This window comes from Salvia hispanica, chromosome 4 (assembly GCF_023119035.1).
Source record: "Salvia hispanica cultivar TCC Black 2014 chromosome 4, UniMelb_Shisp_WGS_1.0, whole genome shotgun sequence".
In the NCBI taxonomy this organism is placed as follows: Eukaryota; Viridiplantae; Streptophyta; class Magnoliopsida; order Lamiales; family Lamiaceae; genus Salvia; species Salvia hispanica.
Window position 1 is genome coordinate 55353872 of NC_062968.1, and position 21137 is coordinate 55375008.

The 21137-nt window shown below is 37.4% G+C and overlaps 1 protein-coding gene across 1 annotated transcript in view; it reads left to right on the forward strand.

Moving 5' to 3' along the window:
• Positions 1–3: 3 nt before the first annotated feature.
• Positions 4–21137, forward strand: part of LOC125221441 (probable protein phosphatase 2C 40) — a gene marked incomplete at its 5' end in the record, with an annotated part of 52014 nt that continues 30880 nt past the window's right edge. The window contains 2 exon segments of the mRNA XM_048123561.1: positions 4–678; positions 770–1034. Of these exon segments, the coding sequence (XP_047979518.1) occupies positions 4–678; positions 770–1034 (940 nt within the window).

A 21137-nucleotide genomic window follows, 5' to 3' on the forward strand; every position in this document is an offset into this window, starting at 1 on the left:
GATTATGAGTCCTTTTCGCTCAAGTCCATGAGCGCTCCTTCGAGAAGTGAAAGCTTTCTCAATGCAATGGAATTGCAAATTGCTGGAGGTGCAGCTGGCGAGGATAGAGTTCAAGCTGTTTGCTCTGAAGAGAACGGTTGGCTTTTTTGTGGTATCTATGACGGCTTTAATGGAAGGGATGCAGCTGATTTTCTGGCAGGAACGTTGTATGAGACAATCACTGCTCACCTCAACTTGCTAGAATGGGATCTGGATCAGGGTTTGTCGAAAGGCGCTGATGAATGTTTCAAGCAGAGCGTGCTTAGCAGCCTTCAACGCGCGCTCAATCAAGCGGAAAGTGAGTTTCTTTACATGGTTGAACAGGAAATGGATGACCGTCCCGATCTAGTATCTATAGGATCTTGTGTGTTGCTTGCTCTACTTCACGGGAAAAACTTGTACTTGCTCAATCTTGGTGATAGTCGAGCGGTGTTGGCTACCTATAATAAGGGGAATGAGGCGAGGGACAGTGAGGGGCTCCGAGCTGTCCAGCTCACCGATAGTCATACTGTCGACAACGAGGATGAAAGAATCCGAGTTCTGAATGAGCATCCCAATGACCCTTCTACACTTGTGGCTGGAAAAGTAAAAGGAAAACTAAAGGTTACAAGGGCTTTTGGGGTTGGTTACTTGAAAAAGGTACGACTTTGCACAATCTAATTCGTTTAATGGCTTATACTATGTAGAGTCGACTTACCCTCTTCGCTCATTCAACTCGTGTTTCCTGCAGAAAGACATGAATGATGCTTTGATGGGTATTCTTAGAGTCCGTGATCTCATAAGTCCTCCTTATGTATCTGTTGAACCTTCTGTCGTCGCACACGAAGTATCAGACTCTGATCACTTCGTTGTGCTCGGGAGTGATGGCTTGTTCGACTTCTTCAGCAATAATGAAGTCGTGAATCTTGTGCATTTCTACATGCTAAGGAACCCTTCTGGTGATCCAGCAAAGTTCCTAGTCGAGCAGCTCGTTTCAAGAGCTGCAGATTCAGCAGGTATGCCACCACACTTCTCTTTCGTTTCGTATCTTGTTTGCGGTTAATGACACTTGCTTGGTTATTTTTATACTCCATATTTCATCAAAAATATATTAACTACTTGATTCGCTTATGTCACCTTGACTATTGAATAGTTGTTTCTTCTGCATACTTCCTTTTTCGAGTATTGACGAAATTATATTGTAATGATCTACGACATCAGCATTATATGGTAGGCCAGATTAAATAATCATAATTGCAACTTGCAAAACTTCTTATGCTTCAAACAGTAATCAAACTAAGCAAAAGTCTTGAATTAAGTCTTTTTCAGTTACGCGATTTTTTGGTTGAAAAAATGTTTCTCTCACAAGCATAAAAATCAAATTCGAACAAAAACAGTGTGCCCATAGATTCTTAATTGCAATGAAAACAAGGGTAGAGAGATATGTTAATTGCAATGAGAGAGAGACGTTTAAGGAGAAGGGTAGTAAAAGAATTTTTGCGTTTTCTTACTTCAACAGTGTATTTTCCTACCAAAATCCGGCACGGCCTAATAGATTCTTGTCGGTCCGGATCACCTAATACTTTTCCTACGACATTTCCTATTCCACCTCTCACAAACATGAGTAATGGACCCACCATCATATTTTATGTTTGTGAGGGGTCGTAGGAAAAGTATTAGGTGATCCGGACTGGATTCCTGGGCCTTGGAGATTTTCACGGGCTTTTGTAGAAAATATAAAATCGTATCAAACCATGAATCTCTCAACAACGCCGTCCATCCTCCAAGCACTCCAGTTTCACGCCTCCACACCAGAAGAAGGTAAAACTCTATTTAAAAATTGTTATCATGTCTCTTGGTTTTGATTTGTGAATTTTAAAAAGCATGGAATCAAATTAATACTATTAGATAGTGTTAGGTTTGCAAGATAAAATAATACCAAGATATCATTTAGTATTGAGTTGTGAGATTATTATTTTAGTTATAAGGGATTAGCTATGACTAATTATTCCATCTAGGGTTGAGTTGTTGAAGGGTTGAATTTCATGAATCAAACACACTATGAACACTACGAATTTAATCCCGGATGCAATCCTGCAAACCGAACGCCCCTTAGTAAACATGCTCATGTACATTGTTCAAATCTAATTCCCTAATTCTAATTTATCCCCTTTGCTCCAGCAGCCACCGATATGGGAAGGCGACGCGGCGGTTGCAGCTCTGGGAAACCGCATTCGAACAATGACCGAATTCTCCGCCGCCACATTGAATCCGCGGGGAAAAGCTACTCGACCGTCGACGAGCTGGTGGACCACCCCGCTCCTCCTACCCGCAATACTCCCGCTACAAGCTCCGTCCGTTCACGAAGCAGGTGGAAAGAGTGATTGCGGACATGGACCACTCAAACGACGACGGCGATACTCCAATCGTGATCAAACGAAGGAAGATAGACGATAAAGAGCAAATTGAAGCGGAACACACGATCGACGGCTGCTCATTGTCCTCGCTCGCGTCGTCTTACTCTTCTGGAGGCTTCGGTTCTTCTAATGAAGAGGCGTCGAAGGTTGAGTCGGAGTTTGATTTGATGAAGTCGATGTTGAGGGAGGGTTCGCGTCGGAAATCGAAGAAACTTGGGGTGGGAAGAGCTGTTAATAAGGAGTCTATTGAGCTAGAAGTGGTGCATAAAAGGGTATGAAGGAGGTGAATTTGATGAATGAGCAATCTAAATTAGGTCATGGTGTCAATAAGGATGATAGCAAAAATGTGAATAAGTATGAAGGAGGTGAATTTGATGAATGAACAATGTACATGCTCATGTACATTGTTTTTGACATGAATCTTTCTAGGTGAATCGGAAGGGATTTGGTTGAAAAAATGTTTCTCTCACAAGCATAAAAATCAAATTCGAACAAAAACAGTGTGCCCATAGATTCTTAATTGCAATGAAAACAAGGGTAGAGAGATATGTTAATTGCAATGAGAGAGAGACGTTTAAGGAGAAGGGTAGTAAAAGAATTTTTGCGTTTTCTTACTTCAACAGTGTATTTTCCTACCAAAATCCGGCACGGCCTAATAGATTCTTGTCGGTCCGGATCACCTAATACTTTTCCTACGACATTTCCTATTCCACCTCTCACAAACATGAGTAATGGACCCACCATCATATTTTATGTTTGTGAGGGGTCGTAGGAAAAGTATTAGGTGATCCGGACTGGATTCCTGGGCCTTGGAGATTTTCACGGGCTTTTGTAGAAAATATAAAATCGTATCAAACCATGAATCTCTCAACAACGCCGTCCATCCTCCAAGCACTCCAGTTTCACGCCTCCACACCAGAAGAAGGTAAAACTCTATTTAAAAATTGTTATCATGTCTCTTGGTTTTGATTTGTGAATTTTAAAAAGCATGGAATCAAATTAATACTATTAGATAGTGTTAGGTTTGCAAGATAAAATAATACCAAGATATCATTTAGTATTGAGTTGTGAGATTATTATTTTAGTTATAAGGGATTAGCTATGACTAATTATTCCATCTAGGGTTGAGTTGTTGAAGGGTTGAATTTCATGAATCAAACACACTATGAACACTACGAATTTAATCCCGGATGCAATCCTGCAAACCGAACGCCCCTTAGTAAACATGCTCATGTACATTGTTCAAATCTAATTCCCTAATTCTAATTTATCCCCTTTGCTCCAGCAGCCACCGATATGGGAAGGCGACGCGGCGGTTGCAGCTCTGGGAAACCGCATTCGAACAATGACCGAATTCTCCGCCGCCACATTGAATCCGCGGGGAAAAGCTACTCGACCGTCGACGAGCTGGTGGACCACCCCGCTCCTCCTACCCGCAATACTCCCGCTACAAGCTCCGTCCGTTCACGAAGCAGGTGGAAAGAGTGATTGCGGACATGGACCACTCAAACGACGACGGCGATACTCCAATCGTGATCAAACGAAGGAAGATAGACGATAAAGAGCAAATTGAAGCGGAACACACGATCGACGGCTGCTCATTGTCCTCGCTCGCGTCGTCTTACTCTTCTGGAGGCTTCGGTTCTTCTAATGAAGAGGCGTCGAAGGTTGAGTCGGAGTTTGATTTGATGAAGTCGATGTTGAGGGAGGGTTCGCGTCGGAAATCGAAGAAACTTGGGGTGGGAAGAGCTGTTAATAAGGAGTCTATTGAGCTAGAAGTGGTGCATAAAAGGGTATGAAGGAGGTGAATTTGATGAATGAGCAATCTAAATTAGGTCATGGTGTCAATAAGGATGATAGCAAAAATGTGAATAAGTATGAAGGAGGTGAATTTGATGAATGAACAATGTACATGCTCATGTACATTGTTTTTGACATGAATCTTTCTAGGTGAATCGGAAGGGATTTGGTTGAAAAAATGTTTCTCTCACAAGCATAAAAATCAAATTCGAACAAAAACAGTGTGCCCATAGATTCTTAATTGCAATGAAAACAAGGGTAGAGAGATATGTTAATTGCAATGAGAGAGAGACGTTTAAGGAGAAGGGTAGTAAAAGAATTTTTGCGTTTTCTTACTTCAACAGTGTATTTTCCTACCAAAATCCGGCACGGCCTAATAGATTCTTGTCGGTCCGGATCACCTAATACTTTTCCTACGACATTTCCTATTCCACCTCTCACAAACATGAGTAATGGACCCACCATCATATTTTATGTTTGTGAGGGGTCGTAGGAAAAGTATTAGGTGATCCGGACTGGATTCCTGGGCCTTGGAGATTTTCACGGGCTTTTGTAGAAAATATAAAATCGTATCAAACCATGAATCTCTCAACAACGCCGTCCATCCTCCAAGCACTCCAGTTTCACGCCTCCACACCAGAAGAAGGTAAAACTCTATTTAAAAATTGTTATCATGTCTCTTGGTTTTGATTTGTGAATTTTAAAAAGCATGGAATCAAATTAATACTATTAGATAGTGTTAGGTTTGCAAGATAAAATAATACCAAGATATCATTTAGTATTGAGTTGTGAGATTATTATTTTAGTTATAAGGGATTAGCTATGACTAATTATTCCATCTAGGGTTGAGTTGTTGAAGGGTTGAATTTCATGAATCAAACACACTATGAACACTACGAATTTAATCCCGGATGCAATCCTGCAAACCGAACGCCCCTTAGTAAACATGCTCATGTACATTGTTCAAATCTAATTCCCTAATTCTAATTTATCCCCTTTGCTCCAGCAGCCACCGATATGGGAAGGCGACGCGGCGGTTGCAGCTCTGGGAAACCGCATTCGAACAATGACCGAATTCTCCGCCGCCACATTGAATCCGCGGGGAAAAGCTACTCGACCGTCGACGAGCTGGTGGACCACCCCGCTCCTCCTACCCGCAATACTCCCGCTACAAGCTCCGTCCGTTCACGAAGCAGGTGGAAAGAGTGATTGCGGACATGGACCACTCAAACGACGACGGCGATACTCCAATCGTGATCAAACGAAGGAAGATAGACGATAAAGAGCAAATTGAAGCGGAACACACGATCGACGGCTGCTCATTGTCCTCGCTCGCGTCGTCTTACTCTTCTGGAGGCTTCGGTTCTTCTAATGAAGAGGCGTCGAAGGTTGAGTCGGAGTTTGATTTGATGAAGTCGATGTTGAGGGAGGGTTCGCGTCGGAAATCGAAGAAACTTGGGGTGGGAAGAGCTGTTAATAAGGAGTCTATTGAGCTAGAAGTGGTGCATAAAAGGGTATGAAGGAGGTGAATTTGATGAATGAGCAATCTAAATTAGGTCATGGTGTCAATAAGGATGATAGCAAAAATGTGAATAAGTATGAAGGAGGTGAATTTGATGAATGAACAATGTACATGCTCATGTACATTGTTTTTGACATGAATCTTTCTAGGTGAATCGGAAGGGATTTGGTTGAAAAAATGTTTCTCTCACAAGCATAAAAATCAAATTCGAACAAAAACAGTGTGCCCATAGATTCTTAATTGCAATGAAAACAAGGGTAGAGAGATATGTTAATTGCAATGAGAGAGAGACGTTTAAGGAGAAGGGTAGTAAAAGAATTTTTGCGTTTTCTTACTTCAACAGTGTATTTTCCTACCAAAATCCGGCACGGCCTAATAGATTCTTGTCGGTCCGGATCACCTAATACTTTTCCTACGACATTTCCTATTCCACCTCTCACAAACATGAGTAATGGACCCACCATCATATTTTATGTTTGTGAGGGGTCGTAGGAAAAGTATTAGGTGATCCGGACTGGATTCCTGGGCCTTGGAGATTTTCACGGGCTTTTGTAGAAAATATAAAATCGTATCAAACCATGAATCTCTCAACAACGCCGTCCATCCTCCAAGCACTCCAGTTTCACGCCTCCACACCAGAAGAAGGTAAAACTCTATTTAAAAATTGTTATCATGTCTCTTGGTTTTGATTTGTGAATTTTAAAAAGCATGGAATCAAATTAATACTATTAGATAGTGTTAGGTTTGCAAGATAAAATAATACCAAGATATCATTTAGTATTGAGTTGTGAGATTATTATTTTAGTTATAAGGGATTAGCTATGACTAATTATTCCATCTAGGGTTGAGTTGTTGAAGGGTTGAATTTCATGAATCAAACAATGCCATCGCCAATAAGACGGGAGTGCCATTTTACAAAATTGGTGCCACTGAATTGTTGTCTTGTCTGGTATGAAATCATGTTTACATATGTTAAACTTTCATTTTGTTTGCTATATTTAGGTGAATTGGAATGGAGCATAAGGGAGTTGTTCCGAAAAGCATACAGGACAGCACCATCTATAGTCTTCATTGATGAAATTGATGCAATTGCTTCAAAAAGGGATAACTTACAGAGGGAAATGGGGAAACGCATCGTGACACAGTTGATGACTAGCATGGATGAATCACACGTGCCTTTAGAACCTGCTGGCAATGATGCGACTTCAGCAAGCTCTAATAGCTGACCAGGCTATGTACTTGTGATTGGAGTAGCGAATAGACCAGACGCCGTGGAACCTGCATTGAGGCTGGAAATTGCGTTAGGTGTTCATAATGAAGCTGCCCGGATTGAATTTCTCTCTATGCAAACAAGGAATTTTAGACTTCAAGGTGTTATAGATCTTCTAAAAATAGCTAGATTGACTCCGGGTTTTACCGGAGCAGATTGCAAGCAAGAAAAGGGATGAGCTGTTGAAAGATCATAGTGAAGATTGGTTGAAGTTGACTTGGTCCGATGAAGAAGAAGAAAGCATCTATGTAACCGTGGCAGATTTGGAGGTAGTTGTTCTTATTTAATCATGAAATATTGGTTTTCTAGTATAATAATATTCAATGTCTAACTTTGGTAGGAGGCTGCTAAAACAGTCTTTCCTTCTCATTTGAGAATAGAAGGATCATCTGGCTGTGTTGTGGGATGTTGTTTGAGGTAAATTTGTTTTATTTCCTTTTCTTCTACTTATTCTGTCCACAGAATCTATACTTGTTGTTAGAAATAAATCAAGGAGATTGGAAGAAATCACGAGATTAATTGAAGATTGATTTTAGTGAATATTTTTCCTGATTTGTAGCTAGGGTAGGGTAAATCTTTCCTTATGTATTAATCTCTAGCCTATTTAGGCGTGTAAATTCCTCACAATTCACAACACAGTTGAATATATTAGAAATACATAATTCAACATGGCATCAGAGAAAGGCTCAGAATAAGGTTCATCACTGCCTGAGAATACCAAATCTCAGCCATGGCAGATCATTCAGACGATGAAGAGAAACCCAACAACAACAACGATTCAAAATTGAGAATGAGTAAGAACGTTACTCTGGCGGTCAAACTCAATGGAAACAACTACCCACTCTGGCAAAAACTAATGAGGATAGTCGTTGTTGGCAGATGAGCCCTTCGGCACCTCACCGGTATACCTGCGCCTCCAACCAGGGGCGAAAGGCTACACCGAATGGGAAGAGACCGACATGATCGTGTTCTCATGGATAATCGACAATATCGAAACTGATACTGTCGTCGACTTCGCACACCACCAAACTACAAAAGCCCTGTGGGAGAGCTTGTCTATCACGTTTGCGAGCACCGCTGATCCGTACCTGTTATACGACTTGGAGGAAAGAGCGAGTAAGATAGAGCAAGGACTCGAAACTTACTGGCGTCGTCTCCATGGGATCTGGATCGAGATAGATCGATGCGAGAATCGCCCGATTGATTAATGTGACAAAGGAGTCGGGCAATTCCGAACATACATATGAACAAGACGTCTGTTCAAGTTTCTCACCGGACTGAACGAACGATACGACGGAATCCGGTGCGACATCCTCAAAGAGCATCCTCTGCCCTCAGTACGGGCGAGTGAAACGAGAAGCTACCCGGCTCAAAATCATGCCGCCGGCAGCAAACTCAGATTCCCCGGCCGGAGCAGCTAGCGACGACTCATCATCAGGCGGAGTGGGGTTAGGATTCACTGCCCGAAACCAACCCCAGCAGCAGCAGCACGTCAACCAACAACCACCGCCACGCGCCGCCGGACCCAACCGCAGGGGAGGAGGATTCAAATCGGACAAATCCTGCTATGGTGCTCTCATTGAGGTAAACAGAAACATACCAGAGAATCGTGTTTTCTCTTGGTTGGATTTCCCGAATGGTCGGACGAAAATCAAAAGGCGAAAGCCCGACTGGCAATCGGGGTGGACAATGGCAGCGGCGGTGGATTGTTTCCGACGGGAGGAGGCAACCGTGAGGCCACCAATCCTCGCGTGAGAGCCGGAGATGGAGACTCCCGGAACGGAGGGGGCGGCAGACGTGGAGAGGAGGTAGTAGGAGAGGCGGCGTTTGCAAGGATGGGAGGAGGCGGCGGAACTTCAATTGGGAATGGAGGTAACGGGCTGGAATTGAACAAATCTAGCCCAAATTCTCATTCACGGTCAACACCCTATATTTCAAAGGGTTTGGCCTCGTTCTTGGCATGGAGGGTAGAAGTTGCATCTCAAAATAGAGCTACCATCTTCAAAAAAATCTTTGTAATATTGTTTATCAACCCCCAAACTCATCCCCAATATTTCCATTATGGTTACAGACAATTTTTTCATGGCATCACAATATTTTTGGAAATCCAATCTGCAACAAAATAAAGCATAATTTAAAAAATAATAGTAATAAAATATGTAGTCGTACATAATATTTAGGTCATAGTAAAGATCAATTTTTTCATACAATTGATTAACTCCCAAATCATCAAATCTAAGGAAACACACACCTTACATAGTGAAGAACAAGATAACATCATTGAGACATTGACCATGCTTATATCACACACACACAATAAATCAAGAAAACACACACCTCACATAGTGAAGGTATTTGTATTATTGTATAGTATATACTTTCCAAAACAAACAAAATAGTAACAACATTGAGCATAATAGAAGACAAAACATATCAAACATGCAAATTTCACACAGACACACACACACACACATCAAGAAATTAACCAAGAACAACAATAATCAATGAAAATAAACTCCCTTTTCTCAAATTCTTGACCTAATGCGGATTCGGAAAAATTAAAGGGCATCTCAGAATCATCACCACCTTCACCAAAAATGCAAGAAAAAATCTCTTTCCATGGCAGATTCAAAGAGAATCGATCTGCATTTGCAAACGAATACCCCGAAAAGGTGCCTCGATGCCTCTGAACTCTCATTTTGGCATCAATTGGGAGATTAAAGAAGAAACTCACATGATCATACACTGAATTTATGAGCTCCATATGGACGCCTTGGTTGGTCACTTGAAACAAGCCGTGGCTGAGGCACGCGGCTCGAACGGTGGTTCAGGCCCTCCGTGGGAAGTGTCGAGGTCGTAAACCTTCATGATCGAAGGATTGTTAATTGTCATTTATTCTTCGTTCTCATTTTAAATATAGGTTCTCAGTTAAACACATTACTCTCTCTATATATAATTGACTAAATTAAAAATATAATTTATAATTAAAAATTAGGAATCATTTTCAATCTTTAGGTCATTATTCAGTCACGTGTAAAACGAATTGTGATTTTGGGTTCAAATTTCTTATACTATTCTCGTTGAAATCATATATGTTGTATAAAACGAATTCTCGGGTTTGTAATTTTTATTATAAAATGAAATTGTATGTATTTTAATTAGAAAAGAAAAAATTAAAGTGGACATGAAGTTAACACTTGCTGTGAAAGAGACGATCTAATATGCACATCTAGATTTGTTAAATTTGATACCGGATTTATTTACCAAAAAAAAATTGATACCGGATTTCTTAATTTATTAGTAATTTTCAAAAAATATCATCGATTAATTAACAAAACTCTTATTTAGGATAAGTGTTGAAAGGAAGTTAGTAAACCAAATCTCCTTATGAATAATAACAATTCGAATTGTTTTTGGGAGGCAAATTTATAAATTTTAAAATGACCCTCCAACCATTGATTTGCACCAAACTTTAATTCGATTTATAAATTTAAAATATATGTTTTGTCAATTGAGGAAAAGTTCCAAGTTGGACTGTTGCAAATTCCAATGATTTATTCGCCTTTCAATTTTAGATGTTATTATGTAGTACATTATTTTGATTTATCATAGAACGAATTAGTAATTTACTCAATGGTGTTTATTTATATAGCTAAAAAGTTTTTAAGGAAAATATCAGTAATTGATGCATTCGAACCACTCACAAATCTTAAGGCACAATTAAAAGTTTACAATAATAATAACAATATTGTAGTATTAATATAAAAAAAAATATATCTTTCCACCTTTAAGGTGACCATCAAATTCAATGGCTTTATCTTACCCTACATGTCTCCTCGTCGTGAGCACCAATGTCTGCATATGTAAATATCATCGTTGGAATAAACTATAAAGCGTCAATTTTTTTGAAACTGCTACTCTACTTAGTTAAGATCTTTTACCATTAAAAATAGTTTTTGAAAGAAATTTGTTATTTAAGCCTCAAATTTCGAACTTTGTTACTCTCTTCGTTTTGCAGTAGTGGAGGCATTTCTTTTCCATATGCAATTTAAAAAATATTGTGTTAAGTGAGTTAAGTAAAGGAAGAACAAAGTATGAAATGAAAAATGTAGAAAGATGAAGAAAGAATAGCGAGTAGAATATGTGAGAATAAATGTGTTAACATTTATTAAAAAGAGAAATGACTCCACTATTATAGAAGGTACCAAAAAGGCAAAAATACTCCACATGGAGGAACTACTGTTAAACGACCTTTAAATTGTTTTAATAATGTATCGAACTTTTGGTTTTTTATTAAAAATTCATTCCTTGAGTTTGTCCTTCTATATCATCAACTACTTTTTGAAATCGAAAAATATTTGGGTCCTATTTTTAGATTTGGATTTGGATTTGGATTTGGATTTGATTTTGATAAGGCTATTTTAGGTGCAACAAATTTGGGCTTACTGGTTATTTTTTTTCTTGAAAACAAATTGGGCCTAGCAAATTATATTGGATTTGCACGGAGTGGGCTTTAAATAATGTAGAAAACTGTATAATTATATAGAGTTAGTCTACCGTGTGTGCGCACGTACACGGTCTGGAGGCGGCGACGGTTGTCGAGGAGAAGTGGAGAGGACTCACAGAGGAGGGTTGCACGCACCAAAGTCTTTGTCATTTACCTACACCAATTTTTAAAAATGGCTGACTCTTACACTGCACTAATAATGAACTATAAATATTTGGATCAGTCACTAAGAAACAACCTTGACCAAAGATTTATCCATGTTTTGCAAATGAACTATTGCAATAATAATGCATTTTGTCAATTTAGAAATAGGCAAAATTTTCGGGAAACTAAAAGGTTAAGCAAAAAAAAAAGGTCAATCATATAAAAGTTTGGTATATAAAAAAATCATCAACTAGTATATTAAGTTAAATGTTAGTTATATACGTGAAATCATCTTTAAATCAAATCAGAGGCGAGTACTACCTCCGTCCCATAATAAGATTCACATTTTGTCATTTCGATCCTTCTCATAATTAGATTCACATTTTATGGACTCGGTTTGTCCTATAATTAGAGTTACATTTCACTTTTACAATAAATGATACTTAGGTCTCATATTCTATCAACTTATTCTATTTACATTTTATTATAAAATTAATACTGTCTGTATAAGTGGAACTCATAGTCTACTGACTTATTCAACCCAACTTTTTTTATAAAATTCAATCCCATACTAAATTTGGCTTCTATTGTGGAACAAAAATAGTATGCTAGAAAATATATACCAGAGAAACACTTCAAATTTGACGAATTTACTGTTTACCTACGAAAAATGAAATGAACGTAAGCCTAATTAAATTATTAGTAACAGAATGCAATAATTGGCACATGGTTGTGAATTTGATAAGACCATGTGAATATCAACCCTTTTATTTATTTTTTAATTTATAAATTAGATGTGTTTCGAGTCCTTTCTTTACACTATTTTTCACTACCAAATTCATCAAATCGTTATTTGTTCCGTTGTTAACCTCCTAATTGTAGAAAGAAATTATTTTTCTATTTTCTGATATTTTTGTTGCGTAATAGTAGTCATTAAATAAGAAAATTTAAAATAAATAGTTAAAAACTCTAGTAAAGAAGGTTAATGTTTGAGTGGATTATTCTTAAAAAACAGGCAATGTTTGGCTGGCCTAAAATCCTTTGTATAGGATTCCATAAATCTAAAGTTACGGGGGTGCAAATGGAGAGCGATCAATTGCGAACTAATTATCAATTCCAAATTAAGACTAAATCTTAGCTATTAGATTAGAAGATTTAATGTTAGCTGGTTGAAATAATGTCACATGGATTATATTTTTAATTAAGAATATTAATAAATAAAATTAGAGGGTATTAATGTCAATTCCCTTTCATTAAAATCATCTTAAAACTTTAAATTTACGTAACTCTCTCGATTTAAATTATTTTTTCGCAAAAAATATATCAAATTAAAGATAATTTTATAAGGATTCCAACGAGATCCAATTGCATATGTTTCAACGACGTTCGGATGATGAAATTTGATCTTTTTTATTTTAGTTTTCATAAATATTGATAACCAAATTTTTATCAACAAATACATCAAAAAATCTCAATAAAACCATGTAAAAATCTAAATGGATATATGTTGATATTTTCTTGTACTAGTGTTGATATTCTTATGCCATATTGTTGATATTTGTAATACACTATGTTGATATAAAAAAACATTCACGAAAATTATCATATGATAACATAATGACGATATTACCCTTTTGTTGATATTTTGTCTACTATTTATTGAGATTCGTAAGATTTAATCTCATCCACTCATTTTAAAATCAAAGGGTGGAGATTTGGTCTTGATTTTGGATTAGGGTGCTATAAGCATTAGAATATGACCCGGTGCACATGACTCCCAAATCCATTCTGGTTTCCACCACTATCACCATCACAATCACAATTTGAGTTGTCAATTGGGCCGGACTGGCGCGGCCCAGCTCGGCCCAGGCCTGCCAACGAAACGAAGCGGCCTGGGTAGGGCTCATCAGTTGAGATAGGCTCCAATCAGGCATTTTTGTAAACCCATGCCTGAACCCATCAAAGGCCCACCTTCTATAATTAGTTTTTTTTTAATGTAATATGTGATTAATAACTAATAATAGTATCTTTTTCTATTTATGCATATCATCTTGTGCACGAGACATGTTATTTTTGTCTATATCATTCCAATATTTTGGATGTCTCCGAATGGAGTCAAATAGTAATAATTTAATATCAATATAAGTTTCCAACTAAATCATGAATGAAACATTCAATCTCGATACATCTAATTTTTTTATATAATTTTTTTTATTCAAGTTGTAAAAAAAATGATTTTGGTGTTTAACTTTAAGAATATTACGTATTCAAACATTTATATATGATGGTAATTATAAAATTCTTTAAATTTGTTAGTTAGTTCATAATACTTGTAGCTTTAAAAATGAAACATCAACCTATATGTTAACATGTACTAACAAAACTAACAATATTGGTTATTCCTTTAGTTATACACTTACTTTTAAATAAAATAAAGAACATGAAAAATATTGTTGATACAAAGTCAATAAATGAACTTAAACACATTATTAAATTTAGATCTAGTTAACAAGATATAAAAATACAAGTTATATGTTTATTTTTGCATATAATACATTTTAGGATATCTTTAAAATACTTAAACAAAAAATTTAAACAGCCCAGCTCAGCCCGCCCCGACCCCGCCCGGGCCCATATGGCAAGTGGGCCTGGGCCCGGCCAGGCTTAGCAAAATTAAAAATGGCCCAGCCCAGCCCCATCCGCTTCAGACATTAGTTTTGGCCGGGCAGGGCCTTAATATAGACGGGCCTCAGTGGGTCCGGGCCGGGCTACTTGAGATCTCTAATCACAATCACCACCAACTATAAACTACCAAATTGTAAATCAACAAATTACTAAGTACCTGGTATTATTTATTCTGATTTTATAATAATCAAGATTTAGTGCTTACACGAGTAATATAAACTCTAATTCAACAAATGAAATTAATTAATTTAGCATGAATTAAAATGGTGTCATTTTGGTTAATGTCGATAGTGTCACGTAAGTAAATCATCAAATTATTTTAATATTGAAATACCGATTACTTATAAAATCAGAACAAATCAATAGCTCGATGACTAGAATTTAACAAAAGTTTAAGAATTTATTGACAATTTACCCATTTAAAAATTAGGTGAAGTTATACATTTGTGGGAGTAGGTGTTTTTAGGTGGAGGAATATGCGCCATTTTTTTGTGGAACATAGGAACAAGAACTAGATTCCAAAGACACAAAAGTTCTGGTAGAGGATCCCCTACTGTGTTTAAAATCACAGCAGGCCCTACGGTGGGTTAAAACCAATGTTTTAAAAACCGAACCGGCAAGCGAACCGGCGTCGCTACTGGTTCACTGGTTCAACCGGTTCATTGGTCGAACCACTGGTTGAACCGGAATATATAATAAACATATATATTATATATTATTAAATACATATAATAAAATGTGTGAACAAAAAATAAAAATAGTCTTAGAAAAATATCAAAAATGAAAGATTTGGGTCACAAAAATAAATATATATTACAAATTTAGTAAATGAAATTTGTTGACTTATAAAAATATCAAAAGTGAAAGATTTGGTCGAACCGTTTTACTATTACAAATATATATAATTCAATATATAATGCAAAATTTAATATCCAATTTATTAAATGATAAAATATGATCAATAATATATTAGTAACTAGTAAAGTAGAAATTAAATTTAGAGGATGATAATTATATGTATCATAATAAAATAATTACATAAAAAATATAAAATAAATGAATTATTAGTTTGTTTAAATAAAAATAATAATATTTTATGTATAAGATTATTTAATATTCTTGTTTTCACATATGGGGCTTGTGGTGGAGTGGTTAAGCTCTTGCTAATTAGAGTGGAGGTCATGAGTTCAAGCCCCATCAACAACAAGTTTTTAAAATTTTGTGCACAAAAAACAAAAAACCGGTTTCCGGTTTCCGGCCAGACCGGTACGACCGGCCGGTTCAAACGGTTCTCATAAAATAGAGAGAATAAAGTAATAGAGAGTAAAGTAAGAAAGAGAAAAAAGTTTTTAAAATTTTGTGCACAAAAAACAAAAAACCGGTTTCCGGTTTCCGGCCAGACCGGTACGACCGGCCGGTTCAAACGGTTCTCAGCGGCTCAACCTCACACTGGTTTAAATAGGTAAACCGGACCAGACTATCCACCGGTTCGCGGTCGGACCGGTCGAACCGGCCGGTCCGGTCCGATTTTTAAAACACTGGTTAAAACGCATCCATTTACATATCAAACGCGTCAAAATTTAGTGAGAGATATTGCAAGTTGGAATAACATTAAAATATTAACTACACGTCGCTTCGTATTCTTTTGTTCTTTCATTTTTTACACCATTTCTTTATTGAATCAATTCCGGTCACCCACAGCTGCTTTTATGCAATAATTCCTCCGTTTCGCTATAGTTGAGGCGGAACTTTTGGGCACGGAATTTTAGAAATAAATGTTGGGTGTGTTAAATAAATAGATAAAAAAGTAAGAGAGAGAAAAATGTAGAGAGAATAAAGTATAAAGTGAATAAAATAGAGAGAATAAAGTAATAGAGAGTAAAGTAAGAAAGAGAAAAAAGTTACTTCCTCCGTTCCCTCATAGTTGAGGCGGAACTTTTCGGCACGGAGTTTAAGAAATGAATGTTGAGTGTGTTAAATAAATAGATGAAAAAGTAAGAAAGAGAAAAAGATAGAGAGAATAAAGTAAAAAGTGAATAAAGTAGAGAGAGTAAAGTAAGAGAGAGGACAAAGTTACTATATATGGAAATGACTCAACTATGAGGGAACTTCCCGAAATGGAAAAACGACTCAACTATAAAAGAACGGAGGGAGTACCAAATATGGAAATGACTCAACTATGAAGAAACTTCCCGAAATGGTAAAATGACTCAACTATGGCGAAATGGAGGGAGTACTTAGTAGAGTAGTATATTGTATTTTACAATCATGATATAAAAATTATTTATTAAATCCAATAATTGTAGGTTTTGTTATTTTTCAGTGGATCATATTCCATTTTCACAAGCTCTCAAAACAGTATGCAATTATTTTATATTGCTATATATTTTTTATTTTAGTAAAATATTAACCTCTAATATTATGGAACTTTCAAAAAATTACTAGTAGTATTTTTTTTCCACAAATTTGGAAAATAACATTACATTAAAATAACATGAATGTGGAGGAATATGTGCCATTTTTTCCACCGCGGCGGATTCCGGCTACATTAAAATAACATGAATGTTGAGTTAGATTCGTGATTTAGGGTCACGCTTCAGGATTCACGATTTCGTTATTATAGATGATGTATACGAATTCAACATCCATATCATTTTAATGTAGGCGGAATCCGTCGCGGCGGGAAATAACAACCACGAATAAAGTTCATGATATTATATGCCTATTTAAAAGTTCGTTAGACAAAAACAAATTATTTAAAAATTTCATGATATTAGAGGCTAATATCCCAAAAAAAATTGTTATAAAACAGTATTTCGATCAAGTTACAATATATTTTTGCTATAAATTTATAAATTGTACTATCGTTCATTTTGTTTATTATATTTTATGTTTTGAACTTTTCTGTTCTTAAATATTCAATGTTTTATTCTGGAAAGTATACATACTACTATGAATTAAGTTGTCGTCAGATTAATTAAATAAAATTAATTTAGTGCTTGTGCGTTGATGTATCAATAAAATAAAATAAATAAGTATTGCATATATGAGAAAAGATATGCTGCATAATTATTATGAGCATATTGTGAGCTACTAATTCCATGTAAGCTAGTTTCTTAAAATTTAGATGTCTGTTAACAAAATTAAAGTCTCTTTTGTTTATCTCCATGCGAGCAACATCATTAATTTTCTCTAATATCTTTCTTTTTTTATTTGTTTAGTTTTCGTATCTTTTCTTCTTGTACATATTTCTCCTAGGATTTTATTAGTTTTCGTATCTTTTCTCTCGGGAAGTGCTAGTTTGAGGTTAGTTTTTTTTTTAGCATTAATTGTCTTTGCTCATGTATGCTTAAAATTCTAATATTTGGTGTTGGACTACATGTTTTCTACTTAGTCTTTAAAGTGGTGAAAACAAATCGGAGCTAAAAATTTGATAATTAAAAATTGAAAATGGTAGTAATTTAGGTGAAAGATAAAAAACTTGTTAGTATGCCTTGAATTTGTAAAGGATTAGGTTTCCTAATTGGGATAGGATTATGTTTCCTAGGTCCAGTCTGTCTAATGTGTGTCTATATATATGGAGTAGAGCACATAAATTTGTATCTGAAAACTGCAGTCATAATACAATTTGTTCTCCGTTTTTGCCCGTGGACGTAGCCAACACAACGTTGGTGAACCACGTAAATTCTGTGTCTATTTACGTTCTTTTGTTTCTCGATTCACAATTGCCCTATTTGTCATAACAAACTGGTATCTAGAGCCTTGGTTTTCGAACTAGAGTTTTGAATTCCGCTGCGAGGGTTTTGTCTGGTAAATCGAGATGTCTGCTCTGAACGTGAAGGTTGACAAATTCACCGGGAGAAATAGTTTTGGTTTATGGCAGATCAAGATGCGATCTCTGCTGAAGCAACTGGGTTTGTGGGAGCCGCTCAAAACAAAAAAGGCTACGGAGGATGATAAGGAGTGGACAATCCTAGACGAAAAGGCCCACTCGACCATCATATTGAGCCTGTCTGACGATGTTATCATCGAAGTTGCGGATCAGGAGACGGCTGCTGCTCTTTGGGCGAAGTTGGAGAGTCTATACATGACGAAGTCTCTAACCAACAAGTTGCTCTTGAAGCAACGTTTGTTTCGATTACGCATGCAGGAAGGTACGCCCCTTCGGGATCATCTGGAAAATTTGAATAAAATTTTGCTAGATTTGCGTAATGTTGAAGTTAAAGTAGAAGACGAGGATGCTGCTTTAATTTTGCTTGTGTCTCTGCCTGAATCTTACGAAAATTTTGTTGAGTCTTTTATGACTGGCAAGGAAACTCTTTCGTTGGAGGATGTTCGATCTGCTCTCCACATCAGAGAGGATCGTCAACAGGCAACGAGTTCAGCCACAGAAGATCTGCCATCGGGATTATCTGTTACGGGTAAAGGACAGAAGAAATTCGGACAAAAGAAGCAACTCAAAAGGTTCAAAAGGTCCTAAAGGCCCTAAGTCAGATGACATCTGCAGATATTGTAAAGAACCATGGCATTGGAAGGCTGATTGTCCAAGGATAAAGAAGAAATTGGGCAAGAAGGAAGATGCTAACGGTTCTGCGACTGTGGCAGAAGCTGATGACACAAATTCGGAAGAAGAATTGGCCTTGGTTGCGGATGAACAGCCACACTGTAATGATGTGTGGATTTTGGATTCTGGAGCGTCATATCATCTCTGTCCTCACATGGAGTATTTCAACACTTATGAGCAGATAGATGGAGGCAATGTTACCATGGCCAACAGTGCTGTCTGCAAGGTGGTTGGCATCGGCTCAATCAGGATTAGGACTCATGATGGGGTCTTCTGCACCTTGAACGATGTTAGGCATGTTCCACAGATGACGAAGAATCTGATATCCCTGAGTACATTTGATAGTAAGGGGTTCAGTTTCAAAGGTGAAGGTGGAGTAATGCGTATTTTGAAAGGTTCGAAGGTGGTTCTGACAGCTTTGAAACGGGGTACCTTGTATGTTCTGAGAGGTTCCATCGTAGCAAATTCTGCTGATATTGCATCATCCGAGGTTGCAACCAAGGATATGACCAAGCTGTGGCATATGAGGCTCGGTCATATGGGAGAACGTGGCATGAGAATCATGTCGAATCGTGATTTTCTTTTGGGCCATAAGGTGCAGAAACTTGATTTCTGCGAACACTGTGTGTTGGGAAAGCTTCATCGCAGCAAGTTTCCAAAGAAAGGTGTTCATCGAACGAAGGGGACACTTGACTACATTCATATGGATTGTTGGGGTCCCTCACGTGTTGAGTCTATTGGAGGACGCAATTATTTTGTGTCGATGATTGATGACTACTCGAGAATGACTTGGGTGTTTATGATGAAGCATAAAGGTGAGGCATTCAAGAAGTTCAAAGAGTGGAAGACTCTAATTGAAAACCAGACTGGGAAGAAGATCAAGCGATTGAGAACAGATAACGGTCTGGAATTTTGTTCGTCTGAGTTCGATGAGTTTTGTAGGAGTGAAGGGATCGTTCGCCATCACACCGTTAGACATACACCACAGCAGAATGGTGTGGCAGAACGCATGAATCAGACGTTGTTGGAGAGAGCAAGATGCATGCTCTTCCAAGCCGGTTTGACTAGGAAGTTTTGGGCAGAGGCAATAAACACGGCTTGTTATCTGATCAATCGTGAACCTCACACTGGCATTGACTGCAAGACACCGTACGAGGTATGGTCTGATTCACCTGCAGATTACTCTATGTTGAGAGTTTTTGGGAGTACTGTTTACTATCATGTGAGTGAAGGTAAATTGGAGCCAAGAGCTAAGAAGGGAGTATTTGTTGGTTATGGAGATGGAGTTAAGGGGTACAGAATTTGGTCATCTTCAGAGGGTAGAATTATTCTCAGTCGGAATGTGGTGTTTGATGAAAATTCTATGCTTAACTCTACTGTGAAGTCTATTGCTACAGAGGATTTGGATGGTGTTGATGAACAGGTGGAGCTGCAAGTCACTCACGATGTGAGTGAATCACAACTCCAAGGTGGAGAAGATCAACACACTACTGCTGAAGTCGCCGATACTTCTAGTTCGGATGTTCATCCACAAGCTCGTCAGAGAAGCATTGCTATTGACAGAGCTAGGAGGACAAATGTGAAGCCTCCGTTGAGGTATGGTTTTGAGGATATGATGGCATATGCATTGCAGGTTGCCAATGAGGTCGAAGATGAGCCTTCGGCAGATGAACCACCTGTTGGAACATATATACTAAAAAGCATTTTTCGAGTTTATTTTGAATTTGATAAATTGCTTGTATATTGTAAACACTCTTCATTTAATGAGAATAATAAATGTTTTCTTCATACTGTGTATTTTACTTTAATGGGTATTGACCGTATTTAATTATATATTAAATTATATAATTAAAGCGCCGGAAAGTAAAATCAGTCTAAGTCTTCTACATTGAAGGTTGGGTCGTGGAACAGGTCATCACAGTAGGTGGCCCAACCGGTACCTTGTAGAAGTAAAACTTTTTCACAACCTAGATAGGCTTTGGCTACCTATCGTGAAAGGTTGCAGTGTCCATCCGAAAGTCGTCTTTACCTTGAGAATGACTAGTGACACTGGTGTGGTATAGCATTGAATGGATCTAAAGTATAGACACGTCTTTGTTGCTATCTACTGTAAGACGATGTCTTGGAGATTTAATATTTCCTAATCTTTGTAATAATATAGGACACACGTTATTTAATCATACGCTGCTTTGACTTATCAATAGGTGCGG